At 43.8% G+C, this 20,000-nt stretch overlaps 1 protein-coding gene across 6 annotated transcripts in view; it reads left to right on the top strand.

Annotated features, from left to right (window-relative positions):
* The window catches only part of pard3ab (par-3 family cell polarity regulator alpha, b), a 581,331-nt gene that overhangs the window by 176,776 nt on the left and 384,555 nt on the right, over positions 1-20,000 (top strand). For all 6 annotated transcript variants that reach the window (XM_061920783.1, XM_061920784.1, XM_061920787.1 and 3 more), the window contains exons 4-5: positions 8,973-9,160; positions 9,250-9,393. In XM_061920783.1, the coding sequence (XP_061776767.1) occupies positions 8,973-9,160; positions 9,250-9,393 (332 nt within the window). The remainder of the gene's footprint in view (positions 1-8,972; positions 9,161-9,249; positions 9,394-20,000) is intronic.

A 20,000-nucleotide genomic window follows, 5' to 3' on the forward strand; every position in this document is an offset into this window, starting at 1 on the left:
TGTCGCTATATCTTGCTGTGCTATTCCCATTGTTTGTTTACATTGGCAGCACTGTGTGACGTCACAGGGAAATGGATAGTGGTTTCGAAGATAGCGAAAATAAGGCACTTTGAAGCTTTATTTAGGGATATTCCGGGACCGGTAAAATTTTGAAAACAACTTAAAAAAATACAACAAGCCCCTGGGAACTGATTTATATTTTTTTTAACCCTTTTGAAATTGGGATAATGTTCCCCTTTATGTTTCTAGAAGGTCAACGGGCTCATAGTGATGTTTGTAATAGTTGTGACTGGGAAGTGTTTTTTTATAATTTGGGGAGTGTACGACGTCAGCTGCTCACCTGCTAAACACATATCTGCTCATCCCGACGCCGTAGCACTGACTCCATGCTTTCTGAATACGCACTGCTGATTGGCTTTGTATGTAACCAATCAGATGGTTGTGTGGGCGGGTGCTCACTGCTCAGACAGAGGCAGCTGCAGAGCAGCTTGTTAAGACTTTAGGTTCCAAACTCGTTCGATACACCCTCGTACCGAACTGAAACCCCCGTACCGAAATGGTTCAATACAAATACACGTACCGTTACACCCCTAGTGAGAATGTATACTCGAATATTACGTAATAGTCATTTTCTATATCGCACAGAGACAAACCCGTGATTTTTCTTATATCGATATATCGCCCAACCCTAGTACAGAGTTAGCGCACCCAGGAACTCCGCAGTCTACCTTTTGATGTGTACTGACGGAAGTATTCTATTTGATGCGCAGCGGTAGTCTTAGACAGAAGTGACGGTGTTATGCCGTCAGCGCAGACCCGCCTCAGCCCCCAAGTGCTGGCCTCTCCTTCCGCCAAGCCTGGTCCCACGCTCCAAACGACCTTGCACTCCCACACAATTTACACTTTTGAAATCTGTTGGCGCTCATATTTCCAAGAATCCTCAGTGGTTTATGTGCACTGAAAATAAAGCAAAGAGCAGACACTCAAAAGATAACATTTCACATGAACACGCTGACCTTAGCTCACTGGAAGAAATCTGGAGAGCTTGACACAGTGTGACGCCCTGCCAACAATACCATTTTTCCATCATCTCCCACGTGTGGTCCACTCCAACCAATCCGCCATAAGCGAGTTTTCTCAAAGTGGGGAAATGAGTCGGTCATAATGTTTTATTTTCGTTTCCATTTGCAGCATTGTTGTTTGGACCTGGGCTTCCCACACAGAGCAACTTTTAAACACAGCGATTAATTTTAATGGACAGGCTCTTCCTCCCTCGCGTTGTTGTTCCCATACTCTTGAGCGAACTCCAACTGCCGCCTCTTTACTGATAAATTCCCCGCAGTGGAATCACGCTGATTAATTGACTTAATCGAGCAGCGGAGTTGATGAAAGGATGTTGGCATCCTCCGCTTCCAACATTTGTTTCAGCATCTTTAGCAACGCTCACAAAGACCTGCCGGGATGTGCAGCGGACAGAACACGACCTCAACGTGGAGCCTTTATTTTATTTAGCTCCAGCAGGTGTGGGGAGCAGAGGGATGCAAAGACGTCATCGTCTAATTTGCATAATTGGACAGGACTGATTTGCATGTAATTGTAATGGACTGACGGAGACAGGAATAACATTGTGGGAGACGAAACTAAAAGGGCTTTTAGACGAGGCAGGAGTCAGAGCAGCACCCGCTGCTTCTTGAGAAAAGCGATGCTTTCTTTCATTTTAAAGCCCCTATGTTTGTCTTTGTTACCTTTAAATGCACCAAGAGACCATGTAAACGCTGGGGTGTGTCCGTCTGTGTGTTAGTTAGCTGGTCGGTGAGCCCAGAGGTTCTCAAATGGGGGTACTCGTAAACCTCGGGGTACTTGAATGTATGCCAAGGGGTACGTGAGATTTTTTTTGGAGGTGGCAGAGGGGTTAGTGCGTCCGCCTCACAATACGAAGGTCCTGCAGTCCTGGGTTCAAATCCAGGCTCGGGATCTTTCTGTGTGGAGTTTGCATGTTCTCCCCGTGAATGCGTGGGTTCCCTCCAGGTACTCCGGCTTCCTTCCACTTCCAAAGACATTCACCTGGGGATAGGTTGATTGGCAACACTAAATGGTCCCTAGTGTGTGAATGTGAGTGTGAATGTTGTCTGTCTATCTGTGTTGGCCCTGTGATAAGGTGGCGACTTGTCCTGGGTGTACCCCGCCTTCCGCCCGATTGTAGCTGATATAGGCGCCAGCGCCCCCCGCGACCCCAAAAGGGAATAAGCGGTAGGAAATGGATGGATGGATGAATATTCTAAAAATAGCAACACTTCAAAAATCCTTTGTAAATATATTTATTGAATAATACTTCAACAAAATATGAATGTAAGTTCATAAACTGTGAAAAGAAATGCAACAATGCAATATTCAGTGTTGACAGCTGGATTTTTTGTGGACATGTTCCATAAATATTGATGTTAAAGATTTATTTATTTTTGAAGAAATGTTTAGAATGAAGTTCTTGAATCCAGATGGATCTCTATTACAATTCCCAAAGAGGGCACTTTAAGTTGATGATTACTTCTATGTGTAGAAATCTTTATTTATAATTGAATCACTTGTTTATTTTTCAACAAGTTTTAAGTTAATTTTATTTCTCTTTTTCCAAATAGTTCAAGAAAGACCACTACAAATGAGCAATATTTTAAAGTTAAAGTTAAAGTACCAATGATTTTCACACACACACTAGGTGTGGCGAAATTATTCTCTGCATTTGACCCATCACCCTTGATCCCCCCCCTGGGAGGTGAGGGGAGCAGTGGGCAGCAGCGGTGCTGCGCTCGGGAATCATTTATGGTGATTTTTTTTCAACCAAAAATGCTTTGCTCTGATTAGGGCGTACTTGAATTAAAAAAAAAAGGTTCACAAGGGGTACATCACTGAAAAAAGGTTGAAAACCACTGGGTTAGCCGCATAACTCAAAAAGATATAGGTGGATTTTCATAAAACTTTTGGGAAAAGTCTAAAATGGTTTAATGCAAGGGTTTCAAACTCAAATATATAGTGAGACACAATTTAAAACTGAACAAAGCCGCGGGTTGAGTTTGAACAAATTTACTTTTTAATAGGGACCCAAACAAGTTTTGCATTGAATATTGAACAAGCAAGGCGTATATAACTTTATAGTCCATCCATCTTCTTCCGCTTATCTGAGGTCAGGGCGCGGGGGCAGCAGTCTAAGCAGTTAAGCCCAGACTTCCCTCTCCCCAGCCACTTCGTCCAGCTCCTCCCGGGGGATCCCGAGGCGTTCCCAGGCCAGCCGGAAGACATAGTCTTCCCAACTAGTCCTGGGTCTTCCCCGTGGCCTCCTACCGGTTGGACGTGCCTTAAACACCTCCCTAGGGAGGCACTCAGGTGGCATCCTGCCAAGATGCCCGAACCACCTCATCTGGCTCCTCTCGAGCAGCGGCTTTACTTTGAGCTCCTCCCGGATGGCAGAGCTTCTCACCCTATCTCTAAGGGAGAGCCCCGCCACCCAGTGGAGGGAACTTATTTCGGCTGCTTGTACCCGTGATCTTATCCTTTCAGTCATAACTCAAAGCTCATGACCATAGGTGAATGTGGGAACGTAGATCGACTGGTAAATTGAGAGCTTTGCCTTCCGGCTCAGCTCCTTCTTCACCACAACGGATCGGTACAACGTCCGCATTACTGAAGACGCCGCACCGATCCGCCTGTCGATCTCACGATCCACTCTTCCCTCACTCGTGAACAAGACTCCTAGGTACTTGAACTCCTCCACTTGGGGCAGGGTCTCCTCCCCAACCCGGAGATGGCACTCCACCCAACTTTATAGTGACATGCAAAATCGAGTTTCAAATAATAATAATAATCGGCTGATATATACATACATACATATATATATATATATATATATATATATATATATATATATATATATATATATATATATATATATATATATATATATATATATATATATATATATATATATATATATCAAGGGCATATAAAATAAAAATTGAATACCTTTTTTCTATGTGCAGCCTTCTAAAGTAAATATCAAAATAAACTATTTCCACAGGCTAATAATACATTTGTAAATAAAATAACAATGAGGTGGGCGGGGTAGCGGCGGGGGTGTATATTTTAGCGTCCCAAAAGAATTAGTGCTGCAAGGGGTTCTGGGTATTTGTTCTGGTGCAGGAGTTAGTGCATGTGCCTCACAATACGAAGGTCCTGAGTAGTCCTGAGTTCAATCCCGGGCTCGAGATCTTTTCTGTGTGGAGTTTGCATGTTCTCCGCGTGACTGCGCGGGTTCCCTCCGGGTACTCCGGCTTCCTCCCACCTCCAAAGACATGCACCTGGGGATAGGTTGATTGGCAACACTAAAATTGGCCCTAGTGTGTGAATGTGAGTGTGAATGTTGTCTGTCTATCTGTGTTGGCCCTGCGATGAGGTGGTGACTTGTCCAGGGTGTACACTGCCTTCCGCCGGTATGCAGCTGAGATAGGCTCCAGCACCCTCTGCGACCCCAAAAAAAGGAACAAGCGGTAGAAAATGGATGGATGGAAACTAACAATAATGAATGAATCAAACATTCAAGCCTTGAAGTAGCAAGAGAAAGTGCATGAATAAAACGTTAATTATTGCTCAATTTGCTAAACTGATTTGCTTTAACACTGAATATGGAAGAAGAAAGGCTTATATAATTTAATAGAGCAAAATCAACTTTCACGAAAAAACATCAATGGGATATTAGATACAATTTAAATAAACAATTTAATACCTCTATTCTATTTGCAGCCTTCTGAGGTAAATATCAACATTCACTTTTTCCACAGGCTAATAAATTTGATTTTTTTTTTTTTACAATGACCTGGGGGGGTTGGTGGTAGCAGGGGGTGTATATTGCAGCGTCCCGGAAGAGTTAGTGCTGCAAGGGGTTCTCGGTATTTGTTTTGTTGTGTTTATGTTGTGTTACGGTGCAGTTGTTCTCCCGAAATGTGTTTGTCATTCTTGTTTGGTGTGTGTACAGCCCTTCCCTTTGGGCTGATACTGTGTTGACCAGTTTGACGCGTGCAAATGATAGAATGTCCAGTACTGTAGTTTTGTGTTCGAATATGACAATCCGTTTATTTTATGCTAGCAAAATTATATCAAATGTAGGCTATACCAATCAATCAATGTTTACTTATATAGCCCTAAATCACTAGTGTCTCAAAGGGCTGCACAAACCACCACGACATCCTCGGTAGGCCCACATAAGGGCAAGGAAAACTCACACCCAGTGGGACATCGGTGACAATAATGACCCAGTGGGATGTCGGTGACAATAATGACTATGAGAACCTTGGAGAGGAGGAAAGCAATGGATGTCGAGCGGGTCTAACATGATACTGTGAAAGTTCAATCCACAATGGATCCAACACAGTCGCGAGAGTCCAGTCCAAAGCGGATCCAACATAGCAGCGAGAGTCCCGTTCACAGCGGAGCCAGCAGGAAACCATCCCAAGCGGAGGCGGATCAGCAGCGCAGGATCGGACCGGACCCCCTCCACAAGGGAGAGTGGGACATAGAAGAAAAAGAAAAGAAACGGCAGATCAACTGGTCTAAAAAGGGAGTCTATTTAAAGGCTAGAGTATAACAAAGTATGCTGACCTTGAATGGCACATTGTCACGACACGACACGCCACGGTCGAAAACTGTTTGTCCTCCTGCAATCGCCCCCCCCCCTGAGTGTTCCCAGCTGAACCCAATTAAAAGAAGCTACCATGGCAACCGCACCATAGCAACTGTCCCCTCCCTGGTTCTTAACAGGAAGAGGGCGGAGCAATCAATTAGAAAAAATTAAAAGCAATATAAACAAATAAGGACATTTGGCTCCAACAGTGTGGGTTCACAGTGTTAAAGTTGTTTATACGGCCGCCCTCAGTGTGACCTGTATGGCTGTTGACCAAGTATGCATGGCATTCACTTGTATATGTACAAAAGCCACATATACTGTATTACGTATTTGGGCCGGCACGCTTTTTTTATGGAGGAAAAGCTGACGTGACGACAGGTTGTAGAGGACACTAAAGGCACTCCCCCAATATTGTTGTCCGGGTGGGAATTGGGTGAATGGTTGCCTTGGGAGATTTAGTCCCGTTTAGTCTCCAAAAGTCTCTTTGCTAGATTTGTCGAAAGAGAAGAACTAAAGAGGTCTGATTACTCGCTAAATATAAAAAGAGCACTGATGCTACATCTTCTTATTAGGGCTGGGATATATATCGATGTACTCGGTATATCGCGGGTTTTTCTCTGTGCGATATAGAAAATGACTATATCGTGGTATTTGAGTACTTGTTCTCACGCAGTTGCTTTTAGCTGCGGGCATTACACTACATGTGTTTCCCACTCTTTGTTGTCTCTCCTTCTCACAGAGACGTAAAACAAGCGCACCTTCTTACATACGTCACGTGTTCAACGTCACACGCTCCTGTAGAGCAGAGAGGTAGCGACATGATGACATTAGCTGTGATGCTAACGGTGCGGTGCGAGTGGTAATAGGAGAGAGAGATGGTGCGAATCTGGTATCAAATGGAGGAATAATTAATTCCCAAGAAAAACAGCACGGGGTCCATCGTCCGGCGGTGGTTTGGCTTCAAGAGGGAAGATGTCGAACAAATATGCGGAAAAAGCGTTGCTACAAAAAGTAGCAGCACTGCTAATGTGGCGTCATTTGAAAAGTCACCCGCTAGAGAATGAAGAGTGCTTGAAACTCTGCATGTCAACATCTATGTTCGGTGCCACACCAACAAAATGCCGAAGCAACTATTTCCACATTAACACCATGTGAAAAAAATAGTCAACATCAGAAGGAGATAATGTCTGCAGGAACCTACCACATAGCGAAGGACATACATTATTTGATTTCCTATTATGCAGGTTGGTAGAGTGGCCGTGCCAGCAACTTAAGGGTTGCGGTTTCGATTCCCGCTTCTGCCATTCTAGTCACTGCCGTTGTGTCCTTGGGCAAGACACTTTACCCACCTGCTCCCAGTGCCACCCACACTGGTTTAAATGTAACTTAGATATTGGGTTTCACTATGTAAAAGTGCTTTGAGTCACTAGAGAAAAGCACTATATAAATGTGATTCACTTCACTTCACTTTATTCAACAGATATTGAAATATCTTGTGCACTTTATTTGTTTTAAACTATTGTGGTGTTCTGTACAAAAAGTGCACTTTAATTTAGTGTTGTTTTGATATGTCATCTTAGTGACATCATGCACAAAAGTGCACTCATAGCTGGTTTTAAAATGTCTCTGACAATCTTCCACTTTCTGTTTTGGAAATGACATGAATGTTCGTGCCACTGCTTAATAACTGTTTAATAAATACAAGGGGTGTAACAATACGTGTATTTGTATTGAACCGTTTCGGTACGGGGGTTTCGGTTCGGTGCGGTGGTGTACCGAACGAGTTTCCACACGGATATATTAAGTAGCGTAAAAAGTACTAAAAATGCCGGACATTTGAGGCATCTAAGAAACTCTGCAAAAGAAGACATGTCCGGTGAAAAGAGGAGGTATGGTCATTCTATCATAGCCCGGTCGCTGCTAGCATGCTAGCAAAAGAGGACATGTCCGGTGCTAGCAGCGATCAGGCTAAGAGACTGACCATACCTCCTCTTTTCACTGGACATGTTCTCTTTTGCGGGGCTGTCCGGGTGGAGTTTCTGAAATGCCTCAAATGTTTGGCATTTTAAGTTAGGGTTGCGTGTATTTTCAATGTGCGTTCAGGGTTAAGAAGGGGTTCAAAACAAAACAAATTGTGTGTGCAGCATTCGTGAGGGAGGGGCAGAGAGCGATAGAGGCTCTGCTTTTTATCCATTGATTTATCAGATTACATTTTTTATCATCTATAGCAGGGGTGTCAAAAGTGTGCCCCGGAGGCCATTTGCGGCCCACTGCTAATGTTTTAAAGGCCCACGGCACATTCTAAAAATACTATTAAAATAAAAAATTAAAAACATAACTAAAGTGAAATAAAAAAGCTTGAAGGTTAAAAGTAATTTAGAAAAAGCTGCAATGTTGACTAATAAAACAAAGCTGTTTTTTTTTTCTTTCAAACTGCCATTGCTCAAAACATAATATTGAATCAAAATCAATGTTGTTATGAATTATTGACCTATCCAAGGTTCCGATTCCTTCACATCAAATATTCCACTAAGAAAAATATTTTTGGTGGAAGATTTTGCAAATTTGCTAAATAAATAACCCAAAAATATATATTTTGTTGTTTTCTTACTGTACCGAACCGTGACCTCTCAACCGAGGTACGTACCGAACCGAAATTTTTGTGTACCGTTACACCCCTAATAAATACAGTTTTGCTCAATTGACTTAGTTGTGATTTCCCTCTCTGCATGAAAGTTTAAAATGTATGAAGAAGAATGTTTTAATGTAGACACATGGAATCATCATACTGCTGTGATTACATGCATCAAGTGTTCATTCAAGGCTAAGGCAAAATATGGTGATATGTATCGTGTATCGTGACATGGCCTAAAAATATCGAGATATTAATAAGAGGCCATATCGCCCAGCCCTACTTCTTATTCTCTGGCAGACTAAGTGTGTATGAGTTGTGTTAAGAAGCAGAGTTACACACAGTTCCGTTATATTGTTATGTGTTAAAACGCGAGGGCAAATCTAAATCTAAATCTATTTGTTCTGGCCTGCCACAAGTAAATGACGTTTTGGTCCATCCATCCATTTTCTACCGCTTGTCCCTTTTGGGGGTGGGGGGGGGTGCTGGAGCCTATCTCAGCTGCATTTGGGCGGAAGGCGGGGTACACCCTGGTCTTTTTTTAATTTTAGCAAGCAGCAAAAAGTAAACACTGTCCTATGGTCTTAAGTTTTTACAATTTAAAGTGTATCTCCTTCAAATATTCTTGTTGAAAAGCAAAATGAAAAACCTATTCCTTTTCTCCCTCAGACATGCCATTGCACGTACGTCGCAGCAGCGACCCAGCCTTGTTGAGAATCAACGAGCCGTTCGCCGGCAGTGAGTCGCTGGTCCAAGCACAAGAGCCTCCGTCGAGGAAGAACCCGACACGATGGTCCACCACTGCTGGTTTCTTAAAAGCTCGCCACTCGTCAGGCTCCAGTAGCCTGGAGAGGAAGGTAAGAGGTGGACGCATTGTCTTTACAGTCCTTTCCAACAACGCTCGTCTCTTATACCTTACCATGTTTTGTCCGGTTGTCCCCTGCAGGCTAAAGCTTTGGACTCGTACCGCAGTCTGCCACGCGATGCTAGCGCCTGGGCCAATCAGAGAGACTTCCACAGGGAAACGGCCCGCTCGTCTCTCAGCACCAATCACCCTATGGTGGATCGCTGGCTGGAGAGACAAGAGCAGGTAGGACAGTAATTACATCTTCAACAGTTGGGCCTTTCAATCATTGTTGGATAAGCTCCGAGCAATCGGATTCGACGAAACCTCATCAAGCTGGATGCAATCTTACTTGGAGGGGAGGAAACAGGTGGTAGAGGTGAACGGCACCATGTCCCCTCCCCTCTCAGTAAGCTGTGGAGTCCCCCAAGGCAGTATACTAGGACCTTTACTGTTCCTAATATACGTGAATGACATGCCATCAGCATGCCACTGTGAATTGTTCCTGTTTGCGGATGACTCGGCCCTGCTGGTATCCGGCAAGGACAAGTCACAGGTGGAACAAATCCTCAGTGCTGAACTCCTCAATATTTGCACCTGGCTCGCTGACAACAAGCTATCCATACACTTAGGTAAAACGGAATCCATCCTATTTGGGTCCCATATCAAACTTAAGAAGGTCAGTGACTTCACTATAAAAGTGGGTGACATTGTTATCACCAAGAAGGATGAGATCACCTACCTAGGTTCCATTCTAGAGGCTAATCTTTCCTGTGATAAAATGGCAACTAAGGTGATCAAAAAGGTCAACCAAAGAACGAGATTCCTCTACAGAATCTCCTCTCTGGTCAACAAAAACACCTTGAGGATTCTAGCGGGAACTCTCATTCAACCCTTCTTCGATTACGCTTGCACCTCCTGGTACCCCAGCACCTCCAAAACCCTCAAATCTAGACTCCAAACATCCCAGAATAAGCTAATCCGGTTACTTTTAGACCTCCACCCCAGATCGCACCTCAATCCAACCCACTTCTCCAAAGTGGGCTGGCTCAGGGTGGAGGACAGAGTAAAACAACTTGCACTGAGCCTAGTCTATAAAATCCGCTACACCTCCTTGATACCGAAGTACATGTCAAATTACTTCCTTAACGTAAATGACCGCCATAACCACAACACCAGGGGGAGCTCCACAAACTACGTTAAACCCAGATTTCGATCTAACAAAGGTCTTAACTCATTCTCTTTCTATGCCACATCAATGTGGAATGCACTCCCAACAGGTATAAAAGTAAGTGCATCTCTATATTCCTTCAAAACCGCTCTAAAACAACACCTCCAGGCAACTTCAACACTTTACTAATACCCTCCTCCATTCACATCCCATCTCCCCGGATTATAAACAACCCAAATGTACTTCTAATGTATATACTTGTTCTTATGCTATCTGAACTCACTATGTTCTCTGCTGGCTGTACATATCCTACTGTAAGGCCTACACTGTTTCAATGTCCACATTTCTCTGTTGATGCAATTGTTGATGACCGAAGTTCTGATATCAACCAAAGGTCCCCATCCCACCCCCCGGATTGTAAATAATGTAAATAATTCAATGTACATACTATGATGATTAACTTGTGTGATGACTGTATTATGTTGATAGTATATATTTGTACCATGAATTGATTAACGTGGACCCCGACTTAAACAAGTTGAAAAACTTATTCGGGTGTTACCATTTAGTGGTCAATTGTACGGAATATGTACTGTACTGTGCAATCTACTAATAAAAGTATCAATCAATCAATCAATCAACTCTTGTAGAGCATATGGTGGTCAGTGTCTCCCCTACCACTAAATTAATGGTAGGGGAACGGTTATGTAAATGCATTTGATTTGGACTTAATTGTATGTATTTTATAACACCCGATCAGATCAGAACACTTTAAGGATTTCTTATTATTCAATTAAATATCCTTTTCTTATTTACTAGGGATGTGCACAACTCACGATACTAACATTAATATTCCTTCTCGATGCCGGTATTCATCAGTTCTTTTATCACTACTATGTCATTTTTGTAACTACAGATGTGAAAAAAAAAAACAATTTAGCACAAGGGATTGTACATGCACCTGGGGATAGGTTGATTGGCAACACTAAATTGGTCCTAGTGTGTGAATGTGAGTGTGAATGTTGTCTGTCTATCTGTGTTGGCCCTGCGATGAGGTGGCGACTTGTCCAGGGTGTACCCCGCCTTCCGCCCGATTGTAGCCGAGATAGACGCCAGCGCCCCCCGCAACCCCAAAAGGGAATAAGCGGTAGTAAATGGATGGATGGATGGATTGTACAGCACCAACATCCTGTAAAATCTCACAGAAGGGAAGTCTTGTATCAACACCTGCTTTTTAAAGGCCTACTGAAATAAGATTTTCTTATTTAAACGGGGATAGCAGGTCCGTTCTATGTGTCATACTTGATCATTTCTATTGCCATATTTTTGCTGAAAAAATTTAGTAGAGAGCATCCACGATAAAGTTTGCATCTGGAGAAAAGCCCTGCCTCTACCGGAAGTCGCAGACGATGACGTCACATGTTGATGGCTCCTCACATCTTCACATTGATTTTAACGGGAGCCTCCAACAAAAAGAGCTATTCGGACCGAGAAAACAACAATTTCCCCATTAATTTGAGCAAGGATGAAAGATTCCTGTTTGAGGATATTGATAGCGACGGACTAGAAAAAAAAACAAACAAAAATGCGATGGAATAGGGACGGATTCAGATGTTTTTAGACACATTTACTAAGATAATTCTTGGAAATCCCTTATCTTTCTATTGTGTTGCTAGTGTTTTAGTGAGTTTAATAGTACCTGATAGTCGGAGGTGTGTGTCCACGGGTGTCTTGACGCCAGTGTCTCAGGGTAGTCGACGTCAGCTATTGGTGGCACAAGCTCAGCTGATCTCCGGTAAGAATCAATCAATCAATCAATCAATGTTTACTTATATAGCCCTAAATCACTAGTGTCTCAAAGGGCTGCACAAACCACCACGACATCCTCGGTAGGCCCACATAAGGGCAAGGAAAACTCACACCCAGTGGGACATCGGTGACAATAATGACCCAGTGGGACGTCGGTGACAATAATGACTATGAGAACCTTAGAGAGGAGGAAAGCAATGGATGTCGAGCGGGTCTAACATGATACTGTGAAAGTTCAATCCACAATGGATCCAACACAGTCGCGAGAGTCCAGTCCAAAGCGGATCCAACACAGCAGCGAGAGTCCCGTTCACAGCGGAGCCAGCAGGAAACCATCCCAAGCGGAGGCGGATCAGCAGCGCAGAGATGTCCCCAGCCGATACACAGGCAAGCAGTACATGGCCACCGGATCAGACCGGACCCCCTCCACAGGGGAGAGTGGGACATAGAAGAAAAAGAAAAGAAACAGCAGATCAACTGGTCTAAAAAGGGAGTCTATTTAAAGGCTAGAGTATACAAATGAGTTTTAAGGTGAGACTTAAATGCTTCTACTGAGGTGGCATCTCGAACTGTTACCGGGAGGGCATTCCAGAGTACTGGAGCCCGAACGGAAAACGCTCTATAGCCCGCAGACTTTTTTTGGGCTTTGGGAATCACTAACAAGCCGGAGTCCTTTGAACGCAGATTTCTTGCCGGGACATATGGTACAATACAATCGGCAAGATAGGATGGAGCTAGACCGTGTAGTATTTTATACGTAAGTAGTAAAACCTTAAAGTCACATCTTAAGTGCACAGGAAGCCAGTGCAGGTGAGCCAGTGAGCCAAGAAGCGACTTTTTACCACAATTTTCTCACCGAAACCTGCTGGTTGACATTCGGTTGGAATCCATGTTCGCTGTGATCCATAGTAAAGTTTCACCTCCAGGAATTTTAAACAAAGAATCACTGTGTGTTTGTGTGGCTAAAGGCTAAAGCTTCCCAACTCCATCTTTCTACTTTGACTTCTCCAATATCAATTGAACAAATTGCAAAGGATTCAGCAACACAGATGTCCAAAATACTGTGTAATTATGCGGTTAAAGCAGACGACTTTTAGCTGTGTGTGTGTGCAGCGCTCATATTTCCTAACAGCCCGTGACGTCAAGCGTACACGTCATCATTACGCTACGTTTTCAAGAAAAAACTCCCGGGAAATTTAAAATTGCAATTTAGTAAACTAAAAAGGCCGTATTGGCATGTGTTGCAATGTTAATATTTCATCATTGATATATAAACTATCAGACTGCGTGGTCGGTAGTAGTGGGTTTCAGTAGGCCTTTAAGTCCTAAACAAGTCAAGTATGTTTGAAATGCAAGATACAATGCAGTTGTTATGTCCTCATTTTGTAAAGACCACAGAGATCAATCCATCAATCAATCAATCGAAGGTTGTATATAGCCCTTAATCACGGGTGTCTCAAAGGGCTGCACAAGCCACAATGACATCCTCGGCTCAGATGCCTCATCAGAGCAAGAAAAAACTCAACCCAATGGGCGTAATGGGAAACCTTGGAGGGGACCCCCCCCCCTGTGAGCGACCGGTGCAATGGATGCCGAGTGGATATGGTTAATAATGTGAGAGTCCAGTCCTTAGTAGGGCCGGTAAGGGATCGTCTTGAATGGAGACAGGTCAGCAGCGCAGAGACGTCCTCAACTGATACACAGATGAGTGGTCCACCCCCGCGTACCGACTTTGAACAGATCATCTGTGGTCACCTTTTCCACTTTGCATCAGTCCATCTTAGATGATCTCGGGCCCAGACAAGCCGGCGGGGTTTCTGGATGTTGTTGATAAATGGCTTTCGCTTTGCATAGTAGAGCTTTAACTTGCACTTACAGATGTAGCGACAAACTGTATTTAGTAACAGTGGTTTTGTGAAGTGTTCTTGAGCCCATGTGGTGATATCCTTTAGAGATTGATGTCGGTTTTTTGATACAGTGCCGTCTGAGGGATCGAAGGTCACGGTCATTCAATGTTGGTTTCCGGCCATGCCGCTTACGTGGAGTGATTTCTCCAGATTCTCTGAACCTTTTGATGATATTATGGAGCGTAGATCTTGAAATCCCTAAATTTCTTGCAATTGCACTTTGAGAAACGTTGTTCTTAAACTGTTTGACTATTTGCTCACGCAGTTGTGGACAAAGTGAAGTGAAGTGAATTATATTTATATAGCGCTTTTCTCAAGTGACTCAAAGCGCTTTAGATAGAGACACCCAATATCTAAGTTACATTTAAACCAGTGTGGGTGGCACTGGGAGCAGGTGGGTAAAGTGTCTTGCCCAAGGACACAACGACAGTAACTAGGATGGCACAAGCGGGAATCGAACCTGCAACCCTCAAGTTGCTGGCACGGCCACTCTACCAACCGAGCTATGCCGCCCACAAAGGGGTGTACCTCGCCCCATCCTTTCTTGTGAAAGACTGAGCATTTTTTGGGAAGCTGCTTTTATACCCAATCATGGCACCCACCTGTTCCCAATTAGCCTGCACACCTGTGGGATGTTCCAAATAAGTGTTTGATGAGCATTCCTCAACTTTATCAGTATTTATTGCCACCTTTCCCAACTTTTTTGTCAAGTGTTGCTGGCGTCAAATTCTTAAGTTAATGATTATTTGCAAAAAAAAAAAAAGTTTATCAGTTTGAACATCAAATATGTTGTCTTTGTAGCATATTCAACTGAATATGGGCTGAAAATTATTTGCAAATCATTGTATTCCGTTTATATTTGCATCTAACACAATTTCCCAACTCATATGGAAATGCACCTCCTCGCGACCCCAAAAAGGACAAGCGGTAGGAAATGGATGGATGGATGGATTTTGTACATAAATGATTACAGAGTTACTGGTTATAAAGGCTGCTGACGATTGACGTATACGTGCAGCGAGTCAGTTGGCGGAGAACGCCTAAAAACTATTATTCAAAAATGTATTCAATACGACGGTCCTGCAGTCCTGGGTTCAAATCCAGGCTCGGGATCTTTCTGTGTGGAGTTTGCATGTTCTCCCCGTGAATGCGTGGGTTCCCTCCGGGTACTCCGGCTTCCTCCCACTTCCAAAGACATGCACCTGGGGATAGGTTGATTGGCAACACTAAATTGGCCCTAGTGTGTGAATGTGAGTGTGAATGTTGTCTGTCTATCTGTGTTGGCCCTGCGATGAGGTGGCGACTTGTCCAGGGTGTACCCCGCCTTCCGCCCGATTGTAGCTGAGATAGGCGCCAGTGCCCCCCGCGACCCCGAAAGGGAATAAGCGGTAGAAATGGATGGATGGATGATGGTATTCTTGGTAATTTGTATCAATTCAGATTGGGGATTCGGATGTGAATCGATTTTGTTCTGGCACCTCATATTATTTGCATGACACTGTCATTTTCTGTCTCTAAATCTTTATAAATAAAAAAAATAAGGGACGGCGTGGCGCAGTGGGAGAGTGGCCGTGCGCAAACCGAGGGTCACTGGTTCAAATCCCACCTAGAACCAACCTCGTCACGTCCGTTGTGTCCTGAGCAAGACACTTCACCCTTGCTCCTGATGGGTGCTGGTTAGCGCCCTGCATGGCAGCTCCCTCCATCAGTGTGTGAATGTGTGTGTGAATGGGTAAATGTGGAAGTAGTGTCAAAGCGCTTTGAGTACCTTGAAGGTAGAAAAGCGCTATACAAGTACAACCCATTTATTTATTTATTTATTATAATTGATCATCTACTTGGTATTGTGTGGGGAGGAGTGATAGCATGTGTTAAATGATGTGTGTTTATTTTGACTCTGTGGACTAATTTGTGTTATTTTTGTGCTGAAAGTTTGTCAAATGTTAATGTGGAGGAGTGTTTGCTATGCTGCATGTTTTCCAGGGTGTGTGTTCGCATTGGTGTTTTGATTATTAGCCCATTTCCCCCCCCAAGCCACACATGTGCATTCCAAATGTAACTGTAGAGGAGTGATCCCATTACGCTGCGTGCATACGTGTATTATTGTGCTCCCGGCCTCAAAAGATTTACATCCAGCATAAACACAGCATATGTGGTATTACAGTATCAGAGACAAACGAAAGATGTTTTGTGGGGTACACTGTGGTCGCGTGCAACTATGCTACTCGACCAGCGTTTTTCAAACTTTTTTGAGCCAAGGCACATTTTTTGCGTTGAAAAAATTCAGAGGCACACCCCCAGCAGAAATCATTAAAAAACGAATCTCAGTTGACAGTAAAAGGTCGTTGTCGCAATTGTTGGATATGACTTTAAACCATAACCAAGCATGCATCACTACAGCTCTTGTCTCAAAGTAGGTGAACTGTCACCACATCACGCCGGACTTTTTTGCTGTTTTCCTGTGTGTAGTGTTTTAGTTCTTGTCTCACGCTCCTATTTTGGTGGCTTTTTTCCTTTTTTTTTTTTTTTTTTGGTATTTTCCTGTAGCAGTTTCATGTCTTCCGGGCAGCATGCATGGTACAGAGGTTAGTGCATGCACTGCAAAAAGTCAGTGTTCCAAAACAAGAAAAAAAAATACAAAAATGAGGGGTATTTTATTTGAACTAAGCAAAATTATCTGCCAATAGAACAAGAAAATTCGGCTTGTCAAGACTTTCCAAAACAAATAAAATTAGCTAACCTCAATGAACCCCAAAATACCTTAAAATAAGTATATTCTCACTAGATAGATAGATAGATCGATAGTACTTTATTGATTCCTTCAGGAAAATAAAAAATTCCAGCAGCAGTGTACAGAGTTGAGATCAATCAAACAGTAAAAAGTAAATAATGGGGTTATAATAGAAACAAATAGAAAAATATTACAATAAGAATAAAAATAAAAAGCAACAATGAGATTTAAAATATGACAGTAAAATAAGAATATAACAAGACAAAGTAGGCAGTATAGGCCATGTTATGAAAACGTATTGCACTGTTATTGTTTTGCATCCCCTGTCATCCTAGTACCCCCCGCCCCAGAGAGGAGTTGTACAGTCTAATGGCGTGTGGGACAAAGGAGTTTTTGAGTCTATTAGTCCTGCACTTGGGATGAAGCAGTCTAGCACTGAACAGGCTCCTCTGGCTACTGATAACGCTATGCAAAGGTTGACTGGCATCATCCAGGATGCTCACTAGTTTGTCCACAGTCCTCTTCTCTGCCACCGTCACCAGTGAGTCCAGTTTCATTCCGATTGTAGAACCGGCCCGCCTGATCAGTTTCTCAAGTCTGGAGCTGTCCTTCTTATACGTACTGCCCCCCCAGCACACTACCATGTAGAACAGAACACTGGCAACCACAGACTGGTAGTACATCCACAAGAGTTTTTTGCAGATGTTGAAGGAGTGCAGCCTCCTGAGGAAGTACAGCCTGCTCTGTTCTTTCCTGTACAAGTGGTCCGTGTTAATAGTCCAGTCCAGCTTATTGTCCACCCAAACTTCGAGGTACTTGAATGAGTCCACGGTCTGTACCTCGACTCCCTCGATCACAATAGGTTGTGACCGTGGACTCGACCTCCCAAAGTCAATGACCAGCTCCTTGGTCTTTGACGGATTGAGTTGCAAGAGGTTCCTGTGGCACCAGACAGCAAAGTCCCTCACCAGGCTCCGAAACTCCTCATCTCTGCCGTCCCTGATGCACCCGACGATGGCTGTGTCATCCGCGTACTTCTGCATGTGACACAGCTCTGAGTTGTAGCAGAAGTCAGCGGTGTACAGGGTGAAGAGAAGAGGGGCCAGCTCCGTTCCCTGCAGTACTCCGGTGCTGCTGATCACAGTGTCAGACGTGATGTCCTTCAGTCTGACGTACTGTGGCCTATCCGTGAGGTAGTTTGAAATCCAGGCAACCAGGCAGGGGTCCACTCGCATTCTTTCTAGCTTGTCCTGGAGAAGGCAGGGCTGGATAGTATTAAAGGCACTCGAAAAGTCCAGAAACAGGATCCTATCCTCACTGTGCCATTTCCCTTATCCAGGTGTGAGTGGGCTCGGTACAGCAGGTAATATAATTATAATTACAAGCGCACTTTTCTTGGTAGAAAAAAAAATAAAGACCTGTTTGCTCAATATGTTGAAAAATATTCTTAAATAAGTAAATGCTAGTACCATCCATCCATCCATCATCTTCCGCTTATCCGAGGTCGGGTCGCGGGGGCAACAGCCTAAGCAGGGAAACCCAGACTTCCCTCTCCCCAGCCACTTCGTCTAGCTCTTCCCGGGGGATCCCGAGGCGTTCCCAGGCCAGCCGGGAGACACAGTCTTCCCAACGTGTCCTGGGTCTTCCCCGTGGCCTCCTACCAGTTGGACGTGCCCTAAACACTTCCCTAGGGAGGCGTTCGGGTGGCATCCTGACCAGATGCCCGAACCACCTCATCTGGCTCCTCTCGATGTGGAGGAGCAGCGGCTTTACTTTGAGTTCCTCCCGGATGGCAGAGCTTCTCACCCTATCTCTAAGGGAGAGCCCCGCCACACGGCGGAGGAAACTCATTTCGGCCGCTTGTACCCGTGATCTTATCCTTTCGGTCATGACCCAAAGCTCATGACCATAGGTGAGGATGGGAACGTAGATCGACCGGTAAATTGAGAGCTTTGCCTTCCGGCTCAGCTCCTTCTTCACCACAACGGATCGGTACAACGTCCGCATTACTGAAGACGCCGCACCGATCCGCCTGTCGATCTCATGATCCACTCTTCCCTCACTCGTGAACAAGACTCCTAGGTACTTGAACTCCTCCACTTGGTACCTAGTACCATTATCTTGACATAATGATATGCGCTCGGCATCATGATTTTTTTTTTTTCATGCTTGAAGTAAGAAATTATTACTTTAAAAAAGTAGTTTTATTCTTGTGAGTGTTGATGACACAGTTTTGCAACAGTTGATATTTTAGTTTCAAGCATATTTTACTCAATATAGGTCATCAAATCTCAGCAACAAGCTGTAATATCTTACTGAGATCATATAGGACCAAAACCCTTAAAACAAGTAAAACACTAACATAAAATCTGCTTAGTGAGAAGAATTATCTTATTAGACAGAAAATAAGCAAATATCACCCTTATTTGAGATATTTAATCTTACTTAGATTTCAGTTTTTGCAGTGTGTGCCTTACAAGACGCAGGTATTACACGGTTATTCTGCCGAGCTCTTGACAGTTCCGACACTGAACAACAACACATCATTTTCAGACTATAATTACCGGTTTGCAAAAAAATATTTTTAACCCAAACAGGTGAAATGAGATCATCTCCCACGGCACACCAGACTGTATCTGACGGCACACTACAGTGGTTGAAAAACACTGCATTAGGCTATTTCTTGTTTGGCCTTTACCATGCACACTCAGTGATTGATGAGTCTAAAAACAGTGTTGGCTGTCATTAAAAAGCCGCATCAGTGGTCTCTCGTACAATTAGCGTTGAAAGATGTTTAACAGGTAGCAGGTCACCATGGCAACAGTGAGCCTTCAGAGCAACTAAGGGGGAAAGAAAAAGCCTGCGCTCCCTGCCACCGCGGACTCTGTGTGCTTTGTGTGCTCATTTATACAGTCTGAATAAAGCATTGTATGGATTATGCATTCAACGTAACACAACCTTTCTCGCGACCTCATTTACAAAGTTACAAAAAAACGTTACAATAGTGTTATGAATAAGGGAACAATTACTTACAGGAGAAATCCGCTGCTGGTTATATAATGTGATGTTTTATTTTTCTCTAACCTGAGTGTTTTTTATGTATTTGCAGTGTTTCAGTGTGTGCGTTATGTCCGCTCTTGTTAGTGTGTCGACGCCCGGCCGGCCTCAGTGTGTGTCTTCGCAACGCTGCTGTGTGTCATCAGCTATTAGGGAGGCACCTGGTTATCTGTCATGG

The sequence above is a fragment of the Nerophis ophidion genome, linkage group LG14 (assembly GCF_033978795.1).
Source record: "Nerophis ophidion isolate RoL-2023_Sa linkage group LG14, RoL_Noph_v1.0, whole genome shotgun sequence".
NCBI classification, from domain to species: Eukaryota; Metazoa; Chordata; class Actinopteri; order Syngnathiformes; family Syngnathidae; genus Nerophis; species Nerophis ophidion.